The sequence below is a fragment of the Drosophila innubila genome (assembly GCF_004354385.1).
Source record: "Drosophila innubila isolate TH190305 chromosome 2L unlocalized genomic scaffold, UK_Dinn_1.0 4_B_2L, whole genome shotgun sequence".
In the NCBI taxonomy this organism is placed as follows: Eukaryota; Metazoa; Arthropoda; class Insecta; order Diptera; family Drosophilidae; genus Drosophila; species Drosophila innubila.
This window is the reverse complement of record NW_022995372.1, coordinates 12,023,231-12,045,491: the sequence shown is the minus strand read 5'-3', so window position 1 is coordinate 12,045,491 and position 22,261 is coordinate 12,023,231. Positions and strand designations below refer to the sequence as shown.

The window sequence follows — 22,261 nt, the reverse complement described above, 5'->3', positions numbered from 1 at the left end:
AATTTAAGGTAGTTTGCAGTTAAACTTTTAAATCTTGCAACATCCTGTGCGTAGACATTGCTCAGCTCATTAACTTTCAAATCAAGCAACATTTACTTACATTTCCAGAGCAACAATTCCCGCAACTATAACTCAGATGAGGCAAGTCACAGCTGAAGCCGATTTCCCTTTAGGGACTTTAGCTGGTTTTCTAGCTTCTGAGTGTTTCATTTGCCTCGGGGCTAGACAAGTGCGCGGTGTTGGCTTTGCCAGCACTTAGTAGCAATTAAAAGTATCTTTATGGCAATTTCCCGCCATGTTGAACAGCGAAAGCCACAAACTAAATTTCCACTTTTCTGCTGTGGCTTAATTATGTGCGGCTCAACATAAATTGCTTAATCAAGAAAGCGACTCAGCCTGTGACTCTATGAAAATACAATTAGTACACCTTTAAATGTTGTTTGATATAGATTCATTTATACGCTTACTTTCTGACGCCTGGCAACTTTTATGTGACAGGGGTGGGGGTGACTACCCTGGCAACAGCTGTGAATCCTTTTGTTTTCGTTTATCTGTATTTGAAAGGCCTGAACCTTAACCTTTACATTAACAACCTATTTGAGCACTTTTCACGCCTACTTGACACCAGCTGTTGAAGTTTTCGAGACAAATACAAAATATTTCAACAAAATGTCTTTCATTTTGTTAACTCATTCGCGGCTGGTTCCGTTGTCCCGTTATCCCAGCTGTTGTTCCAAGTACATCATCATCCGAGTTCCAGGTATGACCGAGGGTCGAGGATGGTCTAAGTATCAAGTTTTGAGAATAAACATTCAGTCAGCTGGGACTTTTTGGGGTATATTAATCATTAATGCGCCAGGAAACTCCACTTGAAAGTTCAACTTTGTAAGCAAAGCTAAACTAAATTTGTTTATCAATATACATATTTATTAATACATTTTAAATAACCTTACCTTTAATTTATTATTTCAAAATTAGCTAAGGAGTATTTGCACTTTATTTTATTAGTATAAAGCTTTAAAATCAGCTTCAGGAAGCATTAACTAAATTCAATATAAAATTGGAAAATCTGCTTTAATAGTGATCCGATGATTATCGCTTTCTATTGTGATCTAGTATAGAGTTTTGTCCGACATATCCACCTGATCCAAATTTAATATTATCTTTTATTTTTTTCCTTACGTTTTATTCTCTCTGCGAATTAACAAATGTGTAACCTAATTTTCTTCGCTTCCCTCAAGCACTCACTTTACTATATGCATGATACGCATGATTTTTGGTAAACAGCAGATGAAAAATTATAATAAAACACACACACACAGCACAAAAATAATAGCACAGCAATTTGTTGACCGCTGAGTGAATCGGTTGAATGAATCGGTTTCCATCCGAATCCGAACAATATTTGAGTTGGCTTTTGATTTGTGGCTGGCTGTGGCATGTGTGTATGCGTATGTTGTTCCAACTGTTTGTGAGTTTCATAATCATTTTCATGCTGGCATTAAACAAAACGTTTTGACATCATAGAATCCTCCTCTTCGAATTTAGGCTCAATAAGCACTCGACATACATTTAAATTCAAATCACAAACATAAGCATTTGCTTTGATTTGCAGAACACACAACAAATAAAATCAAATAAAGAAGAAAAACACACACACATCCAACTCGATTGTTAATGCTTAAGCGAACGAAAATGATGAACCGCATTTTGGTTTATTTAGTTTAATTTGTTTCTTTGTTTTTATTGTGTAGGCCATAAAGAGAGTCGAAGCATTTTATTTGTGCGTTCATAGTTAGTTGAGCTAATCAATCAATCAATCAATTAATTGATAGGGAAGGTTATTTTCATTACTGATAGCCAACAGTTGCTGTTATTTTTTTAGCTGTCGGCTATTTTGCCACTTAGTCAAAGTGATTGAATATGGTCAAGTTGCTCCATTGACACAGTTTGAGTGGGTTTTAGACTTTTGTTTTCGATAAATGTTTAAATGGACAGTCAAACAGTCGGAAACAGGATTCCCCATTGATCTTAAATAAGTTAAGCATTCTTTGCATAGAAAGCAAGACTAGAATTTAAGCTATTTAGGCAAACCAAATAAAAATTAATAAAGGCCCAAAGAATGCCTTTAAGAGAGTAAAATAAATTTGTTTCGACGACTTCTGTCACTAAGTTTACTGCATTTTGTGGCATTATTCCAACATCGTTGGGATGCTAAAATGAAGCTAACTACTTACACATATAACCACTCATGCTTCAACACGCATGCCACACCACTTGACACTATTACAACGGCAGCTTTTGCTCAATCATCATTTTAAATCCAATCAATTGCTTTAAAATAAACCCAAATAAAATCAAAGGAAAACCGAGACAAAACGACAAATGCTGCTAAAGCCTGAATGCTTTTTCGTATTATCTCAAATGACAACACAACAGTAACAGAAAGAAAAAACACCAAAGACAAAAAAAATAAGCAAACCAAACCAACGAGAAATCGCAGCATTGAAAAGCGTCACACAATTGGCAAGACAAAGGCAAAACAGTTGCTAACAAAAGATACAAATAAAATAACAAGAAAAGAGTGTATACAAATGCCATGCACAATGCAAAAAGAGCACCAAATCTGTTAAGAAGACCCATTAAAATGGATTGGGGGCCAAACAGTTAAATAAAAACAAGAAGTGTAGCATACTTTTGTGCAAAGTGGAAGAAAAGTAAAGTTGTCTTCTCTTTTGGAGGCAATTGCAAAATGGTGGCCCACACATGCCAAAAATTTATAATGCTTGACTGTCATAAATATAAGCTAGGCTTGAGTTTATTTCTTGCCATGTAAATATGCAAATTGTAAAAGCAACTGAACTCAATATTTGCGGTATGAAGTGCGGCTTTCATCTAAAATAAATAATCACATTGTAAGATGCTGTAAAGTGTTGGACTACAGACAGGATAGAGCCTAGACAGGAAGGAAAGAGGTCATCATGCGATATCTTGTGGTTTGCCTTTCTTGGCACTGTGTCACAAATGTACAAAGTTTTTGGCATAAAGTTATTTCAGAAAAATATTTATTATATAATTATTGTAGCATAAAATTCTTTCTAAAAAGTAAAATCAAACTGTTGTGGAGAAAAAGTTAAGACTTTTAAAAAGAAATTGTATCACTGTGTTAATATTGCATACATTTATAATAAAAATAAATAATGAATAGAGAAATATTGAGAAGCAACATAATATCCTCGTATAAATATTAAATTTAATTATCTAAGCCTTGAAAAACTTTATGAAATCAAAAAATAGACCAAAGAAAATATTTTTTTTAATTCATGTCATACTTATTCTAATATAATGAACAGCAAAAACTTTAAAATTAAAAGTTAGCTCTTTGTTTTCACCAAGTACTTAATAAGTTTTTATGATAGAATGCTGAGATACATTTTAGTATAAATATGTGGAAATATTAGCAGAATTATTCTGAAAAGATTTTGATGCGAAAGAAATTTTCAAGATAGTCAAAAGTTGAGTTGCAAAAAAAAACTATTATTAATATTTATTTCTCAATGTTTTCACCTATAGTGCGAATGCCAACAAAATTGATTGTGTGACTGAGTAACTCAACAGAATGAAAAACGCAACTGACGCAGGTCTCCACGGTATTAACATATGAAGGAATACCATGTCGGGGCTTATCCTTTGAAGGTATCCCCTTTTTTTTATTTACTAAAATCAGCAAGTACGCATACTTGATGTTGTTTAAAAAAAAGGGAAGAAATTTTATACAAAATAAATATTCGCACTTTGTTTGGCAACACATAAATAAAATTATATATGTATGTACTCGCATGCTATGTTATGCATTCTTGGATCATGTCAGAAGCAGCTGCGGCTGTTTTTCCAGTTGCCTGTTGCCCTTGTCAATATTTATATATTGTTATTTGAAATTGATACGTAAAAGCCAACTGAATACATTTATTATACCCGTCCAAAAAAAGAGGCGTTTTTGGATTGAACTTGCCGAAGGAATAAATTACATAAATATGCGTTCGAGGCAAGCTCATCAAATCAGACAACACCTTAAATTCAAATAGACTCCTTTTTAACAAACAATTTTAAAAATAAGTATATAATAATAATGTTGCATCTTAAAGATGTGTATTACTTGAAATTGTTTTTTTATTTTTTAAATATTTACCAATTCTGTAATTTATTATAATGTTTACGAACACTTTTTAAAGCTATTTTGGAGAACATCTAATAGCGGTCAAAAATATTTAACTTGAGTAACAGAAGGGTCTTTTTGTCTAATTAAGAACTTTGTATATTTTAAATAAAAGGAAACATTTAAGATAATTATTTTTTATCAATAACTGCATATGGTTGTGGTATCACAAATCCCATTTAACTTATCTTTATTGCAATATAAATACAAGCTGTGAAAAATATGGTTATTGTGCCTTAGTCTATTGTAATACAATGGATTGCGATGTGCAAACGACAGATTTCGCACTCAAATTCATTTAAAACGAGTGTCCAAAACACTTTGATTTCACACATACAGTTACAGCAGAAAGAATTTATTAAGCATTTATAAAATTATTGCATACTTTTTGCAGGAAAACAATCGATTTGTTTTGACTTTTACATGCTACACTAAATGACTGAAAAATATCATTAGTAAAATGAGTTCCAAAAGTTATTTGAAGTCAGTTAACAAAGAATATCTGCCTCTTGAATTTAATGCAAAACTATTTCATTATAATTTGTAATATACAAATGGCTGTAAGACATTGAGAGTGAATGAAATATGTGACATTGTGCACGAAGTGACAAGCCGAAAGGAAAGGAAAATGGGCGAATGATGGCAGATGCTGCTCCTAAAGTGGAGCAAACTTTGATAAAGAGGAACACATTCATGTGAGCACTCGAAGGTAAGATATGTGCCTGTTATGCTGAGCTAATTGTTTTTAAATGTATTCAATTGAGTTATAAACAGTAACCGAGTTACATTCAAGTTCATTATTGTTTTAATTAAGACATCAAATCTTTGGCAAGGAATAATTGCAAACTGTTTTTGCTGATACAAATTTACAAAAGGCTAATTGTGGCTACAGTTTAATGCCTGACCCAGACTTAGAGGCGCTTGACATTATTATAGATGATTTATTGAATTCGTAATTAATTGACTTCATTTGGAAAAACAATTTTCAGTATTTGATTTGATTGTCACAGCCCTTTTTCAAAGCCAAATTTAGTCGTCTGGTCATTTAGTAATTTATTTAATTGCAAATTTAATGATGAAATTGGAAATGCCAGCATTAATCAATTGCCAATTGGATTATGTACACAGTGTGAGTGATTACTCTGGGTAAATAATTGGGAAGTTATTCTTTTATGCAGCACAATTTATGGTTAATTTGCAACAAATTATTGGCAATGTTTAAGTACTTCATAGTTTTTGGCATTTTAAATAAACAATCTAAATGAATTGGGTTCACAATGCGTATACTTAATTTGCTGTAAACTACAATAAAGCTACTGCTTGGAATGGGAGAGTAAAAAATTAAATGAACTTATTAAAATAAAAGTAGAAAACACTTACAATTAATTATAAATTAGCGTTTTGATTTATTGATTACCTATGTATTTTACTCTTTCTAATTTACCTTTCGCTTCTGATAAACTTAAAAGTTAAACGATGAAATTAGTTTCTCAATTTTTTTTTTATTTTAATATTGTATTTTTTTTTAAATTTATTAAACCATAAAACAGCGCCGTCTAGGCATGTAATATTCTAATATTTATCAATATTTAGTTTTTGTAAATCGTTTTAGAATTTTATTTGCATTTTAGTTATTTGATTTTTCTTCACTGCACTCACAAGATTTAGTATTAAGCTATTTATCTTTTGATTATCATGTTGGTCCACTTTCAGTTCTTAGGTTTTCAGCTCGATCCAACGAACTCAAGCGCCGCGCGGTAACTGAAGCTAAGGCAGCAACGCAGCATCCTTAAATAGCAGTTGCTCCCCCTAGGACCGCGAATCGCCACACGGTCGTCTTCAAAGTCAACAACCATACACAGCATCCGTTCACCATTGGTGTAAAGCTTCGTTCCACACACAGAAATTGCTGAAAATCAACAATGGTTTGCTACTTGGCTAAAGCTCCACACTGGAATGTTTGTTTTGACGGAAACGGCAGCAACAAGTGTTTCCCATTTGTTGATATTTCAGTCAACACGTGTTTTACCTGTGAGGGAAAGCCACCTGAATAAAAAGTCATTCGTTTCTAGTGAATATATATTTTAAAAGCGCGCTTTTTATTTCACTTTTCTCTTGCTACAGACGCATTTCTTGTAATCAGCAGTTGAAAAATGCGTTGAAATTCTCAATTGATTTCAATTTGTTTTCAACATTCATCAAAATTAAAAGAATTACAACAATAAACCTTAGCTTAAGTGAACAACAAAAAAGTTGTGCTTAAGAGTAACCTAATCTATAATAGTTATATAACTACCATACATGCCCCACTTAACAAATTAACCAACATAGCCAATTAATTGCTATTTAATAAATTAATATTTCCATTTGTGAAATATTCAATAATTTCATATATAATACAATTTCTATTCTCCTTTTTCCATGGGTTAAAATTGGAAGAGCTTACAAGTCCCGAGAAGTTGATGCCGCCATCATGAAGATTACTTTTGACTCCATCGCATAAGTGTGTTGTTTTATTATTTTTTAATTTTGGCGCTTTCCCATGCTGCAGTGCGCTGTTGCAATTGTTGTCGTAGCTCTCGTTGATGATGACGATGATGGTGTTGTTGATGTTGTATATATACAGGTATACAATAGAGAGACAAGACATTAGTATAACCTTTTTTCAATAATTTAAACAAATAGCAAACATTAAATCTATATCTTAAAATTATTTTAAAGGAAATATGATGAAATGGGGGGAGACAAAGAAAACCAAGTATTGGCATCTGTTAAGACTTCAGGAAACACACTCTTCGTTTGCTTGTATTAGGTGTTATATGTTGTTGTTTGTTGATGTTAATATTATGGTTGTTAATTGGTGTAATAGAGTTGATCATACAGGCTAGTTAAATTATTTGGGACTACATTCGCTCTGCTTCAAGCTTTAGTTCACTCAAATTCATATCAGTTAGTTTAAAGTTCATAGTTCACATTATCACTTGCACTTTTCATAGTTCGATATAGATGCTTGAATGCTCTTATGAATCTTAATTTTCACATAGGCTGGAACATTTTCAAGAATCAAAAATAAATTCAGCGCCTTCACCCATTGTTATTCAAAACGAATGCAAGACGAATCCAGACACCTAAAGCCTGCGAAGTCCAAACAGGAGAGTCTGATGAAACTCAATCCCGTCTAAGCCTCCGGAATCTTGCAGAGTTGAACCTTAAAACAGATTATTTAGTTGACTTGTCCAACGATCAATCTGTTCATCTGAATGCCGGTCCAGCTTTTGATTTGAGCAGTGCTTCAACCTTGTGCCGAGTCGCTGATGACTTTGAGCATTTCCTTCGCTGATAGTTGACCTATAAAATCGACGAAGAGCTCCATAATGCTGCCATGTGCTGATCATCCATATGAAGAATTCGGTAGAGATTTACTTTGCGGCGAGCTCCTTTGAAAATTTGTCCACTTGCGGGCGAATTATTAAGCTGAAAGTCCTTGATTACGTGTGAGCCGACGAGGTGATTGGTCTTTCATTATTCGACAGGGTATTTCGCTTTTCAATGTGAATTACGAAGAGGATAACCGCACTGGGATACATTTGAGGAGGGGCAAAATGTGTAATAGAATAGTTCAATTTTCAGGGGCATACTAATGCAAAGCACTTCCCAAATTATACGCAGGGGCACGCGCGCTAATTAATCAGATATTAATATATACAGAGAGTTGGAAAGGGGAAAGGGCCTAAAAAGATATAGAGGTAGGCGCATCGATTCCGCCAGAGCCATGTTCTGCTCGTTGAGCTGAACACTTGTTAAACGGATATCGAGTGTAGGTATTTAGTTGTGTATTCTTTTCATCATGGAGCGTTCCCTCACTTGCTTGCCACTTCACATAATGGTTGTAGGTTGAATAAAACGCCAGAAACGGACTCGACCCATTATGTGACTTCAAATGGCAATAGCAGCAGCATTTTTGCAATCTATTTGAGCGCCATCTGCGGCATAGGGTAAACTAAAGGTGTCTAGCCACTCTTTGCACTTCTCAGTGCTTTCAAAGGCCAAAACATTTCTGACATAGTCGACGCTAATGTTGGGACGATAACTGCAAGCAAAGATGAATTCAACTTTTATAAGAATTCATATTTAAATAATGATAAATGTTATAATACTTACGATTTAATAATTATGCGAAGTGCCGCCTTGCGCTCTCGCTCGAGGAACCATTCAATCATGTGCCCGGACATGAGCGGCGCTGTTTTGTACAAATCAAAGAGTTTACAATAGTTGCCCAGCGACCAAGCGGAACGAAATTGTAGAGCATGCGCAATGACAGGATTCTCGCGCTGATCAGCTGTTATCGAACGCAGCACAGTTGTTATGTCTACGAATTTTTAATAATTATTAGAAAATAAAAGTACAAAAAAGTGTAAGTTAATCATACCCAAGGTATTCTTTGTAAATATATAATAGATGATACGATAAGCGGTAAACTCAAGCGAATTGCTGCTGTTGCCCAACTCCAAGTAGAGCATCTTTAGCTGCGTCTGACACTGATTAAACTCTTCGTGATCTCCCTTTTCCATGGCAATGCGTGCATGCGTCTCATATACCTCAACTGTGAACTTATCTCTTATACCTTGGACCTATAATGTAAATGAGAAATAAATACATTGTTGAAGATGTTTGATGGTTTTTTGAACAGAGCTGGGAATAGTGGTTACAATTTCTTTCGATTAAATGAGTTAACTCTTCCAAAACTACACAATTATTTCATATAGTTAGATAAGTAAGCAAACCTTAACTAAATCAAATAATTATGTAGTGCTGTAAAAACCGCAGTAATAAACATTTTCTGATAGTTTAGAAGTGCTTTTTCAATAATTTAATCACTTTTCCCAGCTCTGATTGTGACTTACAGTGAGATCCTGGCGTATAGACTTCAACTGATCACACGCATAATGATAATCCTGATTCGTTCGCCATTTGCCCTTCACATTGGCCAGCGAATGGGTGAGAACCTCAACGGGTCGCACCTCCGATGCAGATGGAGCTTTGGTCAGGCGCAAGAATGACTTTTCTAAATCCCTACATGTGCCTACTATATGCAAATCGAGTAAATCTATGCCTGCTGCACCCGCACCCTCATGATCCTCGTAGAACATGGATGACGTTGCACGAGACGCGGCCTGCAATTTCTTCTTGTGCTTGGCCGTAGTGAGACCAAACGGTGAGCTTGCAATTGCGACGACAGATTTCTTAGACGAGCCGCTGCTCGACTGTGAGAAACGTGCCGCACGCTGTTGCAAGCGCGCTGTGTCATCATCAACGGCACCGCCCACCGACGACGAATGCGTGGCATAAAAATGTGGCGTCTTCTTTTTGCCCCCACCACTACCAGACGATGACGCTGTGGCAGCTGCAGCTGCTGCGGCAGCACGCTTATTCCTTTTCATCAATAATTTCTGCTGTTTCTTTGACAAATTCGAATTGATGGGTATAAAATCACTGCCCAGCGAATCATTTGAGCCTGCCTTGCGCGGAACCTTGCGGGCGGGGGGACTATTTGTGCTGCTGCTGCGGGAACGCGATCGGGAACGGGAATAACGCTTCCTGCTGTTATATTTTGAGGTCGACGATGTCGACGACGTAGGCGAACTGCAAAATACAATAATATTACAGCAGAGTCGCGATAAATTGGTCATTTGTAGTATGAAACTTACCGCGAACGACTCCTCGAGTAGCGCGACGATTGTTGCTGTTGCTGTTGATGTCCGTGTCCGTAATGTCCGCCATTGCCAAACTTGTTAAAGGCGTTTGCCTTCTGTTTAAATTGATTAACATTTGGCGACTTTTGGCTCAGCTTTGGCGTCGAACTTGAATTTTGCTGCTGTTGTTGTTGTTGTTGCTGCTGTTGCTGCTGCTGTTTCTTGTTAAAATAGTTGCTGCGTTGTGGTTGTGGTAAGGTGACATTGCTCAGAACCACATCAATGCCATCGCGTTCGCTGTGCACCGTCGGCATGGGTTCATTGTCCCAGTCGCGAGTCCAGAGCTCGTTGCGATTGGCTGCAGCAATTATTTTACCCTTTAAACAAATATCTATCTGATCCTTGTCCAAGTCCGTGGTGCACTTGAAATAACAACGTGCCACATATTGATTAAGTGAATCGGGCCAAGAATCATTCGCGCTCATTTGGAAACAACTATTTGGACGCTTAAATGCTGTTGTTGCAGGTTGTGCTTGCTTTGGCTGCTGTGGCTCCTGAGCAATTGTTGGTGACTGTTGTTGCTGTGGCTGTAGTTGTTGCTGTGGCTGTAGTTGTTGTTGTGGTGGAGCAGCAGCAGGTGCAACTGCTGTTGGTGATACCATGGTGGGTAAAGGGGGTGGTGGCTTGCTTAGATCAGGAGTGGGTGGCACTGATGGAGCAGCAAATGGATTTAGAGGCATGCCTATATAACTGACATTCGTCTGTTCATATCCAGTTGCCGGTTGCTGATGTTGTTGTTGTTGCTGCTTATTCATGCTGTTATTGTTATTGTTGTTGTTGGTTTTATTATTACGCTTGCGCTTCTTTTTGTTGTTATTTGCATTATTGTTATTATTATTATTATACATGTTGAGTTGTTGCATGGGTATGGTTTGTTGTTGCTGCTGCTGCTGTTGCAGTTGTTGCTGCTGCTGCTGCAGAGGATTTGGCGCATTTGCCAAACGTTTCTGATTCAAATTCAAATTGAAGCGTATGCCACCAAAATTCTTTTGCTGTTGTTGATTTTTATTATTACCTGACTGCGCAGGTGGTGGAGGGGGTGGCGGTGGTGCCGTGGGTAGCGGTGGTGCCGCCAGGGCATTACTAAAACCAGGCGGTGCATTTGATGAACTGATCGTAGATGTTACCTGCTGCTGCTGCTGTTGTTGCTGCTGTTGCTGATAACGCATATAGTATTGATAATATTGTTGATATTGTTGCTGATAAGCGGCAGCATTATTTCCATGTTGTTGCCACCAGGCGTAGTTGCTCCATTGTTGAGCAGCTGCAGAATTTGCTACCTGTTGTTGTTGTTGTTGTTGTTGCTGCTGATGTTGTTGCTGCTGCTGCTGCTGCATCTCTTGCAGCTGGGGTATTAAGGGCGGCGGAGCGCTCATCGCATCGGACATTTTGAACGGTTACGTATGGTATGTACGTGTTTGTGTAAGCACTTTAACCTTTTGGAACTTACCTTTTATATGAATATTCGTGCTCAGAAATATGCGTATGACGCGCCCTTTTGTGTTCCAAAATATGAAACCAAAAGAGAATGCAAAAATTACAATTATGGTACAATATACGTGTGTGCGTGTCTGAGCCAGTACGCCATTTTGTTTTTTATTTTCTTACCCAAAATTCGCTCCGTGGCCTATATAATTGCAATTCCACAATAGCCCTTACAAACGGTTAAACTTAATAATACACTTGCATAAACGAACGCGCACAATTCTCTGCTTGCTACACATATAATAAATAAATGTTTCTCTTTGCTTTCTACGCACAAAAAAATGTAATTTCTAAAATCACGTTTACACAACGCGTGCTGCTTTGTTTCAGAGACAGGGACGTTCTGTTTTTGGTATTGATTACGTATGACTGTCGATACATCGCCCACAGGCTTCATATCGATGCTAATCGAATAAATGAGCAACTATCGTTTTGTGAATAATATCGATAGCTATCGAGTATTTTTGGCATGTTTCCCGATCGGTAAATTTCGCAGGGTGGCAACTTTTGGACCAGGTGGCGACGCCAACGACCTAATTCTAATAAAGAAGACATTCGAAAAAAAACGCGCAAATCGTAGCAGTGACGCCAAGTAATAAATTGAAATAAATATAATAATTTGGTTGATATCGACAGTAAATAAGTTGAAAATCAGTGTGCAATGGCGCATGTTCGCACGAAGCATGCAACACGAAACCACTTGCCCAATTTGATGATCAATGTGCCCGAGGAGCACCAGGAGCCCATCAAACAGATGTGCCTGAAAATGATGTCCCACGATGCCTATGGAAGACCGTAAGTAATTAAATTAAAAATAAGACGTTTCAAGTTCGGCACGTTCATTGAGCGCCATTCTCCAGCTATGAATGGACTTCTCGCGACTTCGACATGGGCGCTCCCCTGGGACGCGGTAAATTCGGACGCGTTTATTTGGCGCGCGAACGTCACTCGCAATATATGGTTGCCATGAAGGTGATGTTTAAGGAGGAGCTGCGCAAGGGCAACGTGCAGCGTCAGGTGCTGCGTGAAATTGAGATACAGTCGCGCCTCAAGCATCCCCATATACTGCGCCTGCTCACCTGGTTCCATGATGAATCGCGCATCTATTTGGCACTGGAAATCGCCTCTGAAGGGGAACTGTTCAAGCATTTACGCACGGCCCCTAATCATCGATTCGATGAGCCACGTTCGGCCAAATACACCTACCAGGTGGCCAATGCACTCAACTATTGCCATCTCAACAATGTCATACATCGCGATCTGAAGCCAGAAAATATCCTTCTAACTGGCACTGATGATTTAAAGCTGGCGGACTTTGGTTGGTCCGCTCATACGCCCAACAATAAACGTAAGACGCTTTGCGGAACCTTGGACTATCTGCCGCCTGAAATGGTGGATGGCATGGCTTATGATGACTCTGTGGATCAGTGGTGCTTGGGTATATTATGCTACGAGTTTCTAGTGGGCAGTCCACCCTTTGAATCCAACACCACCGAGAACACCTATGATAAAATCAGGCGCGTCAATATACACTATCCATCTCACTTGTCAGCTGGCTCAAAGGAACTCATCTCTGGCGTAAGTACAAATATCTATATCAATCTATAAGATTTACTCTAATTTGATTTTCGTTTTTATAACAGTTACTGCGTCGCCAGAATCAAGGTAGGATCAGCCTGGTGGATGTTATGACGCATCCATGGGTTAAGGATGGGATGATTAAGCGTGCCGCACAGCTTGAACAGCGCAACCTCGAGAGGGGCAAAGAAAACTTGGCAAAGAATTGATTCAAATAATTTTGTTCTTTAAATGTTCTATTTTAAATTATATTAATAAACGTGTTAAGAAGTAATAGAACTAGGCTCTAAATCTCCAGGAAATACCAATTTTGTGATCTCCTTTAAACGGCGAATTAGCGTCGAATCCAAAGTAATAATTACCCTCAACGTTATCCGTTAGTTTTATTTGATAAACAAGACCGGCAAACAAATCATCAGAAATTCGGGCTTTGATTAAAGCCCTTTCATGGATTTGATATTGACCTCCAACTGTAAATTTTTGCATATCCTTGCCAAATAGATTCGCTTTGAGCGCCACGCCCCACTTTTCGCCCACACGCTGAAAAACTGATCCACGCACATCTTTAAAGTTCTCCCTGCCCAAAAAAATGCAAACTTTGAGATAAACTAAAATTACAACTGAATAACTTACACTTTGAGTCCATATTCGGTGGTTTCATCGGTGTAGCCTATGCAAAAGGCATGTGTCTCAATCTCACGCTCCTCAACGTTGAATTCCAGACGGCAGGCAAGTAGAAAATTTTCTATTGGTTGCAAGAGCAAATAACCCATAAACTTGGGTGACTTCAAAATGGGTATTACCACCTCAGACTTAATGGGGGACAGTTCGTAGCCAGCAAGAAGATCGATTTTAGGACTAGCACTAAATGGGAATGGAGGTTAAACAAATATAAAATGCTCGATAGAAATGGATCCTTTATATTCTCTAAAGAACGAACATTAATTATCAACTAAATAAATATCACTAAATTTATTCTGAATTTTAACAGAGACAATCTACTCAATAAATATAGTCTAACAATCAAAAGTACCTCAAGAAAACCTCCGACTTTCAAAAATATTAATTTAAATTAACTTTCTTCCTAAACCCCTAAGATATGCAATTAAATATTTCTATATGTCAAGCACTCCCAGAAGACCTAACGAAATAGCAGATAACTTACTTATCGTGTGGTCCATACGTACCCCTCAACAGGGTATATAAAAAAGCTCCGAAGGCCTGTGTGCAAGCACCAATCATACCCAAGTATCCATTGGTTTGCCAGGCCTGAGTCAAGTTCAGGATACCAAAATTTTCACGTATCCCCACTCCTCCCATCACATTTCTTAAATCGGGTTTTGCCTCGCCTACAGAGTAAACACTTATCCTATCAGATTTTGTGGTACATTCGAGACGCCAAATCCCAATATCATAGCCATGAAACAGACACTCCTTGGCCCAGCCACCAATGTGAAAGTATGTTGGCATTTTTATCTCAAAATCTAAGGTTGGGATAAAATTAACCACCCCAACGGATTGGTTTCGACTCGGACGCTCTTCTTCGGACTCATCTTTCGACGTTACGTTCCTAGAAATGGCAAGTCTACTTTGCCTTCTCTTTTGTAAAGCATTAAAAACTGACATTTTGGTATACTGTTAATTTGAAATGTCGGATTTAATTATATTTTATTGAAAATTGAATTTTTAGATTATCATTTTAATATTTATATTTGAAAACTAAGTCAATGTTTACTTTTAAATAAATGGGCAAAGATTTAATATATAATTAAGTACGGAGTCTTTAAATTATAGATGAGCTACTATTTGATAATGAAATTGTTTCTTTCTAATTCTAAGCTTTAATTTCCTTTCCCCTATCTTATATGCCTAGAAAATCTCTCAATATTGTTAAGCATAGATCAAGAAATTTTTTAACAATTTACTTACTCATCATTGTGTACATAATTGGCACATAAGAAGGAATAGAGCTTCCCGCCAATTGTCTCGGTATTTAGACCAATCGTGCCCAAATATCCATGTATCTGCCAGGTCTGACTCATATGAAAAATGCCAAACTTTTCACTAAGACCCATGCCTCCTGTGATGGAGTTGAGATCAGGATCAGCTTTGCCGTAGCTGTAAATGTTCATGTTTTTCTTGGTTCCAGTTGAGCAATCGAGCTGCCAAATTCCGATGTTATAGCCATGACATAAACACTCTTTAGCTAAATTTCCAATGTGAAAATATGTCAACATATTTCCCTTTAAAGGTGGAAGTGGTATAACCTCTGTCTCCTCTGAACCATTAAGTCCTTTGGAGTATTGACGTCTTTCCGGTCTTCTCGAACTTTGCGGACTTCCTTGTTCATCTTGAGAATATTCAGAATATTCAGAACCATCTGTATCCTTTCGTCTTTTTTTAAAAATTAAATTAAATAATTTCTTTATACGTGCCAACATTTCACTGTGCTAATTTTTTTTATATTTTGACTGTTATTTAAAAGTACTAAGCAAAGTTAAAACGTTACGATACAATTTGTAATTCCCGTACCTTTAACAAAAACACAAAACTACAAAAAAAAAATTAATTATTTTTGAAAAGTTTTGTTAATTCGAAGATTTAAACAAAGTTTACTAGAAAGCAAAGCAGTAATGATTAAGAATAACATGCACAGGATTTCAAACTCGGAAAAATTAGAAAAAAATGTAGTCTACTACTTATATAAAGTTTTAATATCGCTAATGAATGTTACCCTTTATAAGATTTAAACATATCACAGTATATACCATTCTAATATTTAAATTTATAGTCATACTAGAAAATAACTACAGCAGAATGCAAATAAAATAATGGTGACAAATAGCGCAAGAACTAAAGCAACAAATTTTGTGGCGATATGGACAACTGTTCCTAGCATTGTAAGGAAAGGCCAACTCCAAACTTGTGGTTTCCATCGGTGATGTTCATGCCATCGATGACTGTCGATATAGACATGGTGATGCCTTCGCGAAGCTTCTGCTGATAGCCGAGGCCCACTTCGACTTTGTTGTTGATCTTGGCCCGGATTAGAGCATCGGCCTCCAGATGATATATCATTCCCAAGCCGATATTCAGTTCGCTCTGCTGTTCTTCACCGCCTTCCCCTCCCCCGGCAGACATGGGTTTACCGATCTCAAATCCCAGATCGATTTGATCATTAGCTTTGTGGAAAAGCGAGACAAGCCAACCCTCGGCGTTGACTCTGTTGGGATTGTCATTCAATTACAATTTTTGCGATTAATTTTATTTATGCTGAACTTACAATTCCGAGTGGATTGTTGTCGATTCATTGGTCCAGCCCAACCCAAGTTTCCATACCAAATTGCTGTCGTCAATATTGTAATCGAGAGCAACCCCACCGTAGAATTCCTTGTGGGCTACAACCAAGGATCCACCCACAAATGGTTGACCTTTATTAATTCCCCCTTTTCCTAATATATTGAAGTTGTCCTTGGCGAGATCGGCCATCAATTTTGCGGATTTGTCCCTGCGTGATTTATTTATTTAATTACTCATCCTATTTACTTCATCTACTTACCCGGAAGATGGCTGAAAACTGGCTTCCGCCATTAGCATAAGACCCTCGGCTAATTTATCTTTTTGCAAAATTTGGCCATAGAGCAGATTCTCTGTATTCCATCGTTCAGTTAGAGTAATACCGTAATCCTCGACTTTATATTTGCTTTGCAGCGATCCCATCACCTTGCTGGCATCTTGATTTGCAAATCCAGAGGTAAAAAACTCTAGACCTGAACTGGTCATTGTTTTGCAATCTAATTGCCATAATCCGGGATGATAACCGACCTTAAACAAGTCTCGAGCCAATTTGCCCAAATCACAATAAATCGGCGTTCCCATGTTTGGCAACCTAAATAGTTTATAAACTTCGAGCGGTTGATATGGTTTCGGAATTTTTAAATTTTTATCAGTTGTGTTGTATCACCGGAATTTCTATTTATATGAATATGATCGAGCTCTGTTTGTTTCTCCCACAAGTCAATAAATGTATTGAAATGAATTTCAACGTATGCTCAGCTTTCCTTCAATTTTAACAAACTTAATATAATTAATATTAAAAAAAACCTTAGAAAAATATAAAAAAAATTGGATCCAAAATCAATTAACGAACCTTTCTATGATCAAACACATATTCCACAGAAAAATTTGTCCAGTTTTAAGAAAATTAAAAAAAATAAATAAAATCAAATAAAGAAATTGTGAATCCGTCATCGAATAATTTGCAAAGTTTTTGAAAAAATAAGTTTTATCTAAATTATACAATGGTTGCAGACAAATCATTTGTGATCATAAAGGCACTATTGAAGTCCATTTAGTTTTGACAAGAGTTTTATCATAAAACTATAATATAATTTATGAAATTCAATAAATTCAAAAAAAAAATTCAAGAGTCTCAACCTAAAAATTGTGATGCATAAAATATAACAAAGGTAAAATTCTAATCATTCTCAACCAAATTTTAAAACTAATCAGGGAATCAAACCGAAACAGGTAACGGTTTCAGTTCCGGTACGTCCCGAAATAACTATTTCGGTAAAAGGTTCCATTTCAGCTTTTTTTCTATCGGTTCCGGTGTCATTACCGGTACGTAACGGTACAACAAATCAATTTTGAAACATTTTAAAATTTTAAGATGTCGTTTTATAATGAAAAAAAAAAAAAAAAGAATTAGGGCAAACGAATTTCTGCTTGAAAATCGGTTCAGATTTGATCAAGATATGACAGTTTGAAGTTGTTCAGACTGCGGATTTAGCCACTTTACAAGTCCCAATTATTGTTCAATTTCACATTAATTTTTACAAAAAAATGAAAGGTCTCAAAATCAAGTTTAAAGAGTTGTTTTATACTAATTGCGATAAAGGGAGTTTATTAAAATTTTGAATTTTCGAAAATCACCGCACCGAAATCACAATCTAGTAGAATCTAGAGGAAAATATTTTTTTTAAATAAATTTAATAAAATTAAAATGAAGAATGAATTAAAATGCCAAACAATCATAAAAATGACATTCCGTTTGAAAATCGGTTCAGTTTTAATCAAGTTATGACAGTTTGAAGTTGGTCCGACCTCGGAGCTAGTCACTTTACAAGTCAAAATTTTTATCCAATTCTATGTGATTTAAAAAAAAAAAAATGAAAGGTCTCAGAATCATTTCAATTTCGATAGACCTAAAGCTGAAACGCTTCAATGTATTTTCCTTTGAATTTATTTTTAAATGCATAACACTCAGCGCTCTCTTCTCATTAGAATGCATTTGTTTGTGGTACTTTTCTCACTTGACAGTGCAAAAATAACGCAGATCTTGCTCAAAACTTTTGTTTTATGTTTTAAAAGGTAAATTATGTATTTCACTGTTTGCCAACAATATGTATGTATTTAGCTATGTACTAAACAAGACTACGTCCGATCGTTCCCGGGCCACTTTTGTTGGCAAATACTCTGCTAAACATGAAGATTCTAGTGTTATTGTGTTGATTTTGTTTTTTCTTCTTATTGTTGTTGTGTTTTATTTGTTGTTACACTTTCATTTTGTTTGTTTATACTTGTTACTGTTGTTGATGCTGGTGTAGTTTAGTACTGTATGCATTTTTGCTGGCAGCGCATTCAGCTTGAAATCTTGAACTAGTTTAGGCTTCCAATTCGAGGCCAACGCCAATCTTGTGGCCACCGGCATTGAAGTTCTTGCCATCGACCAATGTGGAGAGGGTCAAGGTGATGCCATCACGCAACTTTTGTTGGTATCCCAAGCCCACCTGGCTGGCATTGTTCACCTTGGCGCGCACGCTGGCATCATCATCCAATTGGTATTTGGCGCCAATAGCGAACTTGGTGTTGCTGGTGCCGCTGGCCCATGACAGCTGAACGCCAACATCCAGTTTGTCCGAAGTGCGTTGGAAGATTGAGCCGCTGAACTCCTGGCCATCATTCCTACAATCCCCCAAGAAGTATTACATTAGAAAAATCCAATCTAAAAATTGTAACAAGTTTAACACTTACACAGCTGTGTGGAGGACAAAGTCCTTGGTGGAGTAGCCGAGAGCAAAGTTGTTGGTGGTCATCTTGGACTGTTGTGTATCGAAGGCGGTCTGGTAACCGGCCAACCATCCCTGGTATCCCAGCACGGCAGAGGCGTTGATTAAGGGTCCCTTCAGATCAATGTTCACATCCGAATCGGCCTTGACATTCTCATGTCCGTAAGCAACCTTGAATTTGCCGCTCTTGTTGCCCGACTGTGGTGCAAAGTTGCCCTCCAGCGACAGTTTAAGTCCCTCAAGCATCTGATCCTGGACAGCCACCTCGGTGAAAAGGGTGTTATCTGTGTTCCATTTCTCCGTCAGGGTAAGGCCATAATCCTTGACCTTGTACTTGGTCTCCAAAGAGCCAAAGACCTTGCCCGACTCCTGGTTCGAATGTCCGGCTGTGTTGAATTCAATGCCCGACGATGTCTTGGTCTTCAGATCCAACTTCCACAGGCCAAAGTTGTAGCCTTTGCTGAAGATGTCGCGAGCCTGTTTGCCCAAATCGCTGTATGATGGAGGTGCCATCTGTAACCGATCACGATCAAACGAATTCGATTAATATAATTGAATAAGCGGTGTATACACATATTTATCAACAAACAATTTCATTTATTTAGCACAGAATTGCGCGAAACTTGCGATTAGATTCACAGCTCTTATCTAATCGGAGCATTTCATCAAAACAAACATTATTGTAGTAATAATAATAACAATGAAATCTAAATTTGCACTTTTCTATACAGTTTTTACTGTGCATATTGTTCAGAACAGTTATAAACAATAATTATCAAGAAAATTATTTTTTGTAAATGTCTATCCGGTACAAGACCCCTCAAAAAGTTACGAATTTAAAAATTAACATAGATAACATAAGTATTGGTTTTGAAATACTGAACAATTATTTTATAATTTTTTTTAAGAATATCTATTGCTTCAAATTAAAAAATATGATAGTAAGAAACGGTTTCAGTTCTTTAGATAAAATGTGTGATTTTTTATATAAATTTTTTTAAAAAAATTACCGTAATATTTTTTATAGGTTATTTTTTTTGTAAATTAAACTACTTTATCTATCTTTGCTCGCTGGGTCAAAGTGCATTGTGCTTTTAAAATAAACAAGAAAGTGAAAGAACTTTACGGAATTTTTGGCTAAATGTCAATTTGCGCTTTCTAATTCAAATGAAATTTATTTTCAAGGTGGCTCGGGACCACATCTGTAAAATGGGCCCACATTTGGCAAGCAAACTGCACCACTGTAATCTCTCCATCTCACGCTGTATATGTGCATGTGTATGCGTGTGTGCCTCTGTGTATGGGGGTCAACGCACGTCTGCTACGATTGCGCGAGTAAGTGAGCGAGAGAGTACGAGAGAGCCTCTGAGTGATCGTGCAATTGTGACGCACCGTGTACCACAGTCAATTGAAAAACATTTCTAGAAATTTCAACAGCCACAGATAATTTAAAGTATTATCAGCAAACTTAATCAGCCCCTACCTCTTTACGTCTCAGTCTCTCTTTTATAACTTGATATGTCCAGTATTGTTTACCATGATCAGCCATTTTAATAAATAAATTTAATATTGCTCAAGCTTGTTATGTATGTACCTTAAATTGTTCAAACTTTGATAATAATTCTTGGCCTACTGTGCAGCATACATATTTCGGTCTCTGTTTATACTTAGTTTTTGTTGTTGCTACTGCTGCTGCTGTACCGTTAATTACTACCAGCAAAGCGTTCATTGACCATTTGGCTCACACACACATAGTAAGTATATTTAACTGCACATTGGTTCGCTACTTGACGTCACATACACAAGCGGAAACCGGCTACAGTGGTGGACATAAAAACGATACAACTGCTAAGTATCAAAGAAGCCGCAAATTATGAATAGCAAGACATTTATATTATTGGGCAGATTGGACGGCGGCCAAACGGCGCGGAAATGACCAGCAACAAAAGAAAACTCGACGGTCTGTGAAAACTGGCTATAAGAAGATGCAGAATATGAGCAAAAACTATGAAATTGTGAACACGAAATAGTTTTACTTGTGATGTAATTTGTCAGCCAAAATAGAGAAATTACAGTTTTGTGTAGATACACACACACACACTCCGACACAGGTATCGTCGTGCTGCATGGAAAATTGACCTTGACACAGTGGATAATACGGAAAATCACGCGTGTACAAACACACACACACATGCGTAATGAAATATTACATGTTTTCTGAGTATGCGTGTCTAGAATGAGTTTTCATCTGCGAATTGTGGGCGTGAATTCGTTACGCAACACTGTCCAGGAACAACAACAGAAGCGAATTGTAACTTAAAGGTGTCACTAAATAAACGACTTATCGATTTTCCATGACGTCAGACACCCACCCCTAACTCAAATAAATTGAAATAAAAAGTTGCTCCCATTGCTCACATGACCAGCGGCCGAAAAAAGCAAACAAAACAAAGGTAATGCAAAAAGGCGAAACCTTAACAGGCTAAAATTGATAAAACTAAATGTATGTTGATCTGATAAAGCCAGAAGATAGATTCCGATTTAATCAAAACAAATTTCTTTGCTGAGCACCAAGCAGGCGACTTGTTACGTAACAGAAAAGTGCTCTGTTGCCGGCAGCTGTCGACTGTAAAACTCTACGCTGGTGTTGGCATTGGTACTGGTGTATCTATGTGTTGGTCTGCCGGTTGCTTTACTCAAGTGAATGGACAGACACAAAATGTTTATTATCAATTTATTGATATTAAAACAAATTTGGCACAACGGTAAAAACACGCTGCAATCCCTTTGCGCGTGTTTGTATGTGTGTACGCTCGCATGTATGCGTGTGTGTGTGTGTGAGAGCTTCGTGTGTACTTGCAATTTTTTTCATTTCGAGGTTATGAAATCACTTGTAACGAAAATCGATTACACGTTAAGTTTTTCATGCACATCTTAAGGAGTGGTATTACCATGGCACACTTGGATGCTGTCTTAGGTAAGATTTACTTACTTTTGATGAGTTTAGTTAAGATTTAAAGTAATGCGAAACGCAGGAACAAGACGACCACGACCACACAACGTACACCACAAAATTGATTTGCAAATTGCAATAGTTGGATCATTGGCGTTGCCACCCGGCCCAAATGCTGACACCCTGTCAGATTCTCCGATCTGGC

The 22,261-nt window shown here is 37.1% G+C and overlaps 5 protein-coding genes across 8 annotated transcripts; 1 reads left to right on the top strand and 4 right to left on the bottom strand.

Moving 5' to 3' along the window:
* Positions 1 to 6,281: 6,281 nt before the first annotated feature.
* On the bottom strand, positions 6,282 to 11,795 carry LOC117780004 (leukocyte receptor cluster member 8 homolog). Of its 3 annotated transcripts, none has more exons than XM_034616371.1 (7): positions 11,578 to 11,795; positions 11,097 to 11,464; positions 9,925 to 10,961; positions 9,121 to 9,859; positions 8,646 to 8,847; positions 8,378 to 8,585; positions 6,282 to 8,306 (listed from the first exon to the last, which is right to left on the bottom strand). In XM_034616371.1, exons 2-7 carry the CDS (start codon positions 11,355 to 11,357, stop codon positions 8,153 to 8,155), a joined length of 2,601 nt encoding a protein of 866 aa, XP_034472262.1. In that variant the 5' UTR covers positions 11,358 to 11,464; positions 11,578 to 11,795; the 3' UTR covers positions 6,282 to 8,152. The 3 variants fall into 3 exon arrangements, with proteins under 3 accessions (XP_034472262.1, XP_034472263.1, XP_034472261.1); XM_034616372.1 differs by having other exon boundaries at positions 9,925 to 10,958; positions 11,106 to 11,464; XM_034616370.1 differs by having other exon boundaries at positions 9,925 to 11,464.
* Positions 11,796 to 12,018: 223 nt separating this feature from the next.
* Positions 12,019 to 13,315, top strand: LOC117780806 (aurora kinase B). The gene is made up of 3 exons (XM_034617470.1): positions 12,019 to 12,249; positions 12,315 to 13,032; positions 13,098 to 13,315. The coding sequence occupies exons 1-3, from the start codon at positions 12,116 to 12,118 to the stop codon at positions 13,239 to 13,241; spliced, it is 996 nt and encodes a 331-aa protein (XP_034473361.1). The 5' UTR covers positions 12,019 to 12,115; the 3' UTR covers positions 13,242 to 13,315.
* LOC117780805 (voltage-dependent anion-selective channel-like) lies at positions 13,259 to 15,693 on the bottom strand. Of its 2 annotated transcripts, none has more exons than XM_034617468.1 (3): positions 14,962 to 15,693; positions 13,666 to 13,896; positions 13,259 to 13,609 (listed from the first exon to the last, which is right to left on the bottom strand). In XM_034617468.1, the coding sequence occupies exons 1-3, from the start codon at positions 15,471 to 15,473 to the stop codon at positions 13,312 to 13,314; spliced, it is 1,041 nt and encodes a 346-aa protein (XP_034473359.1). In that variant the 5' UTR covers positions 15,474 to 15,693; the 3' UTR covers positions 13,259 to 13,311. The 2 variants fall into 2 exon arrangements, with proteins under 2 accessions (XP_034473359.1, XP_034473360.1); XM_034617469.1 differs by lacking the exon at positions 14,962 to 15,693 and adding an exon at positions 14,198 to 14,683.
* Positions 15,694 to 15,797: 104 nt separating this feature from the next.
* On the bottom strand, positions 15,798 to 17,090 carry LOC117780807 (voltage-dependent anion-selective channel). Its single transcript, XM_034617471.1, has 3 exons — positions 16,592 to 17,090; positions 16,316 to 16,540; positions 15,798 to 16,255 (listed from the first exon to the last, which is right to left on the bottom strand). Exons 1-3 carry the CDS (start codon positions 16,909 to 16,911, stop codon positions 15,925 to 15,927), a joined length of 876 nt encoding a protein of 291 aa, XP_034473362.1. The 5' UTR covers positions 16,912 to 17,090; the 3' UTR covers positions 15,798 to 15,924.
* Positions 17,091 to 18,378: 1,288 nt separating this feature from the next.
* LOC117779767 (voltage-dependent anion-selective channel) lies at positions 18,379 to 22,218 on the bottom strand. Its single transcript, XM_034616071.1, has 3 exons — positions 22,096 to 22,218; positions 19,069 to 19,616; positions 18,379 to 18,999 (listed from the first exon to the last, which is right to left on the bottom strand). Exons 2-3 carry the CDS (start codon positions 19,614 to 19,616, stop codon positions 18,699 to 18,701), a joined length of 849 nt encoding a protein of 282 aa, XP_034471962.1. The 5' UTR covers positions 22,096 to 22,218; the 3' UTR covers positions 18,379 to 18,698.
* Between the last annotated feature and the right edge of the window lie 43 nt (positions 22,219 to 22,261).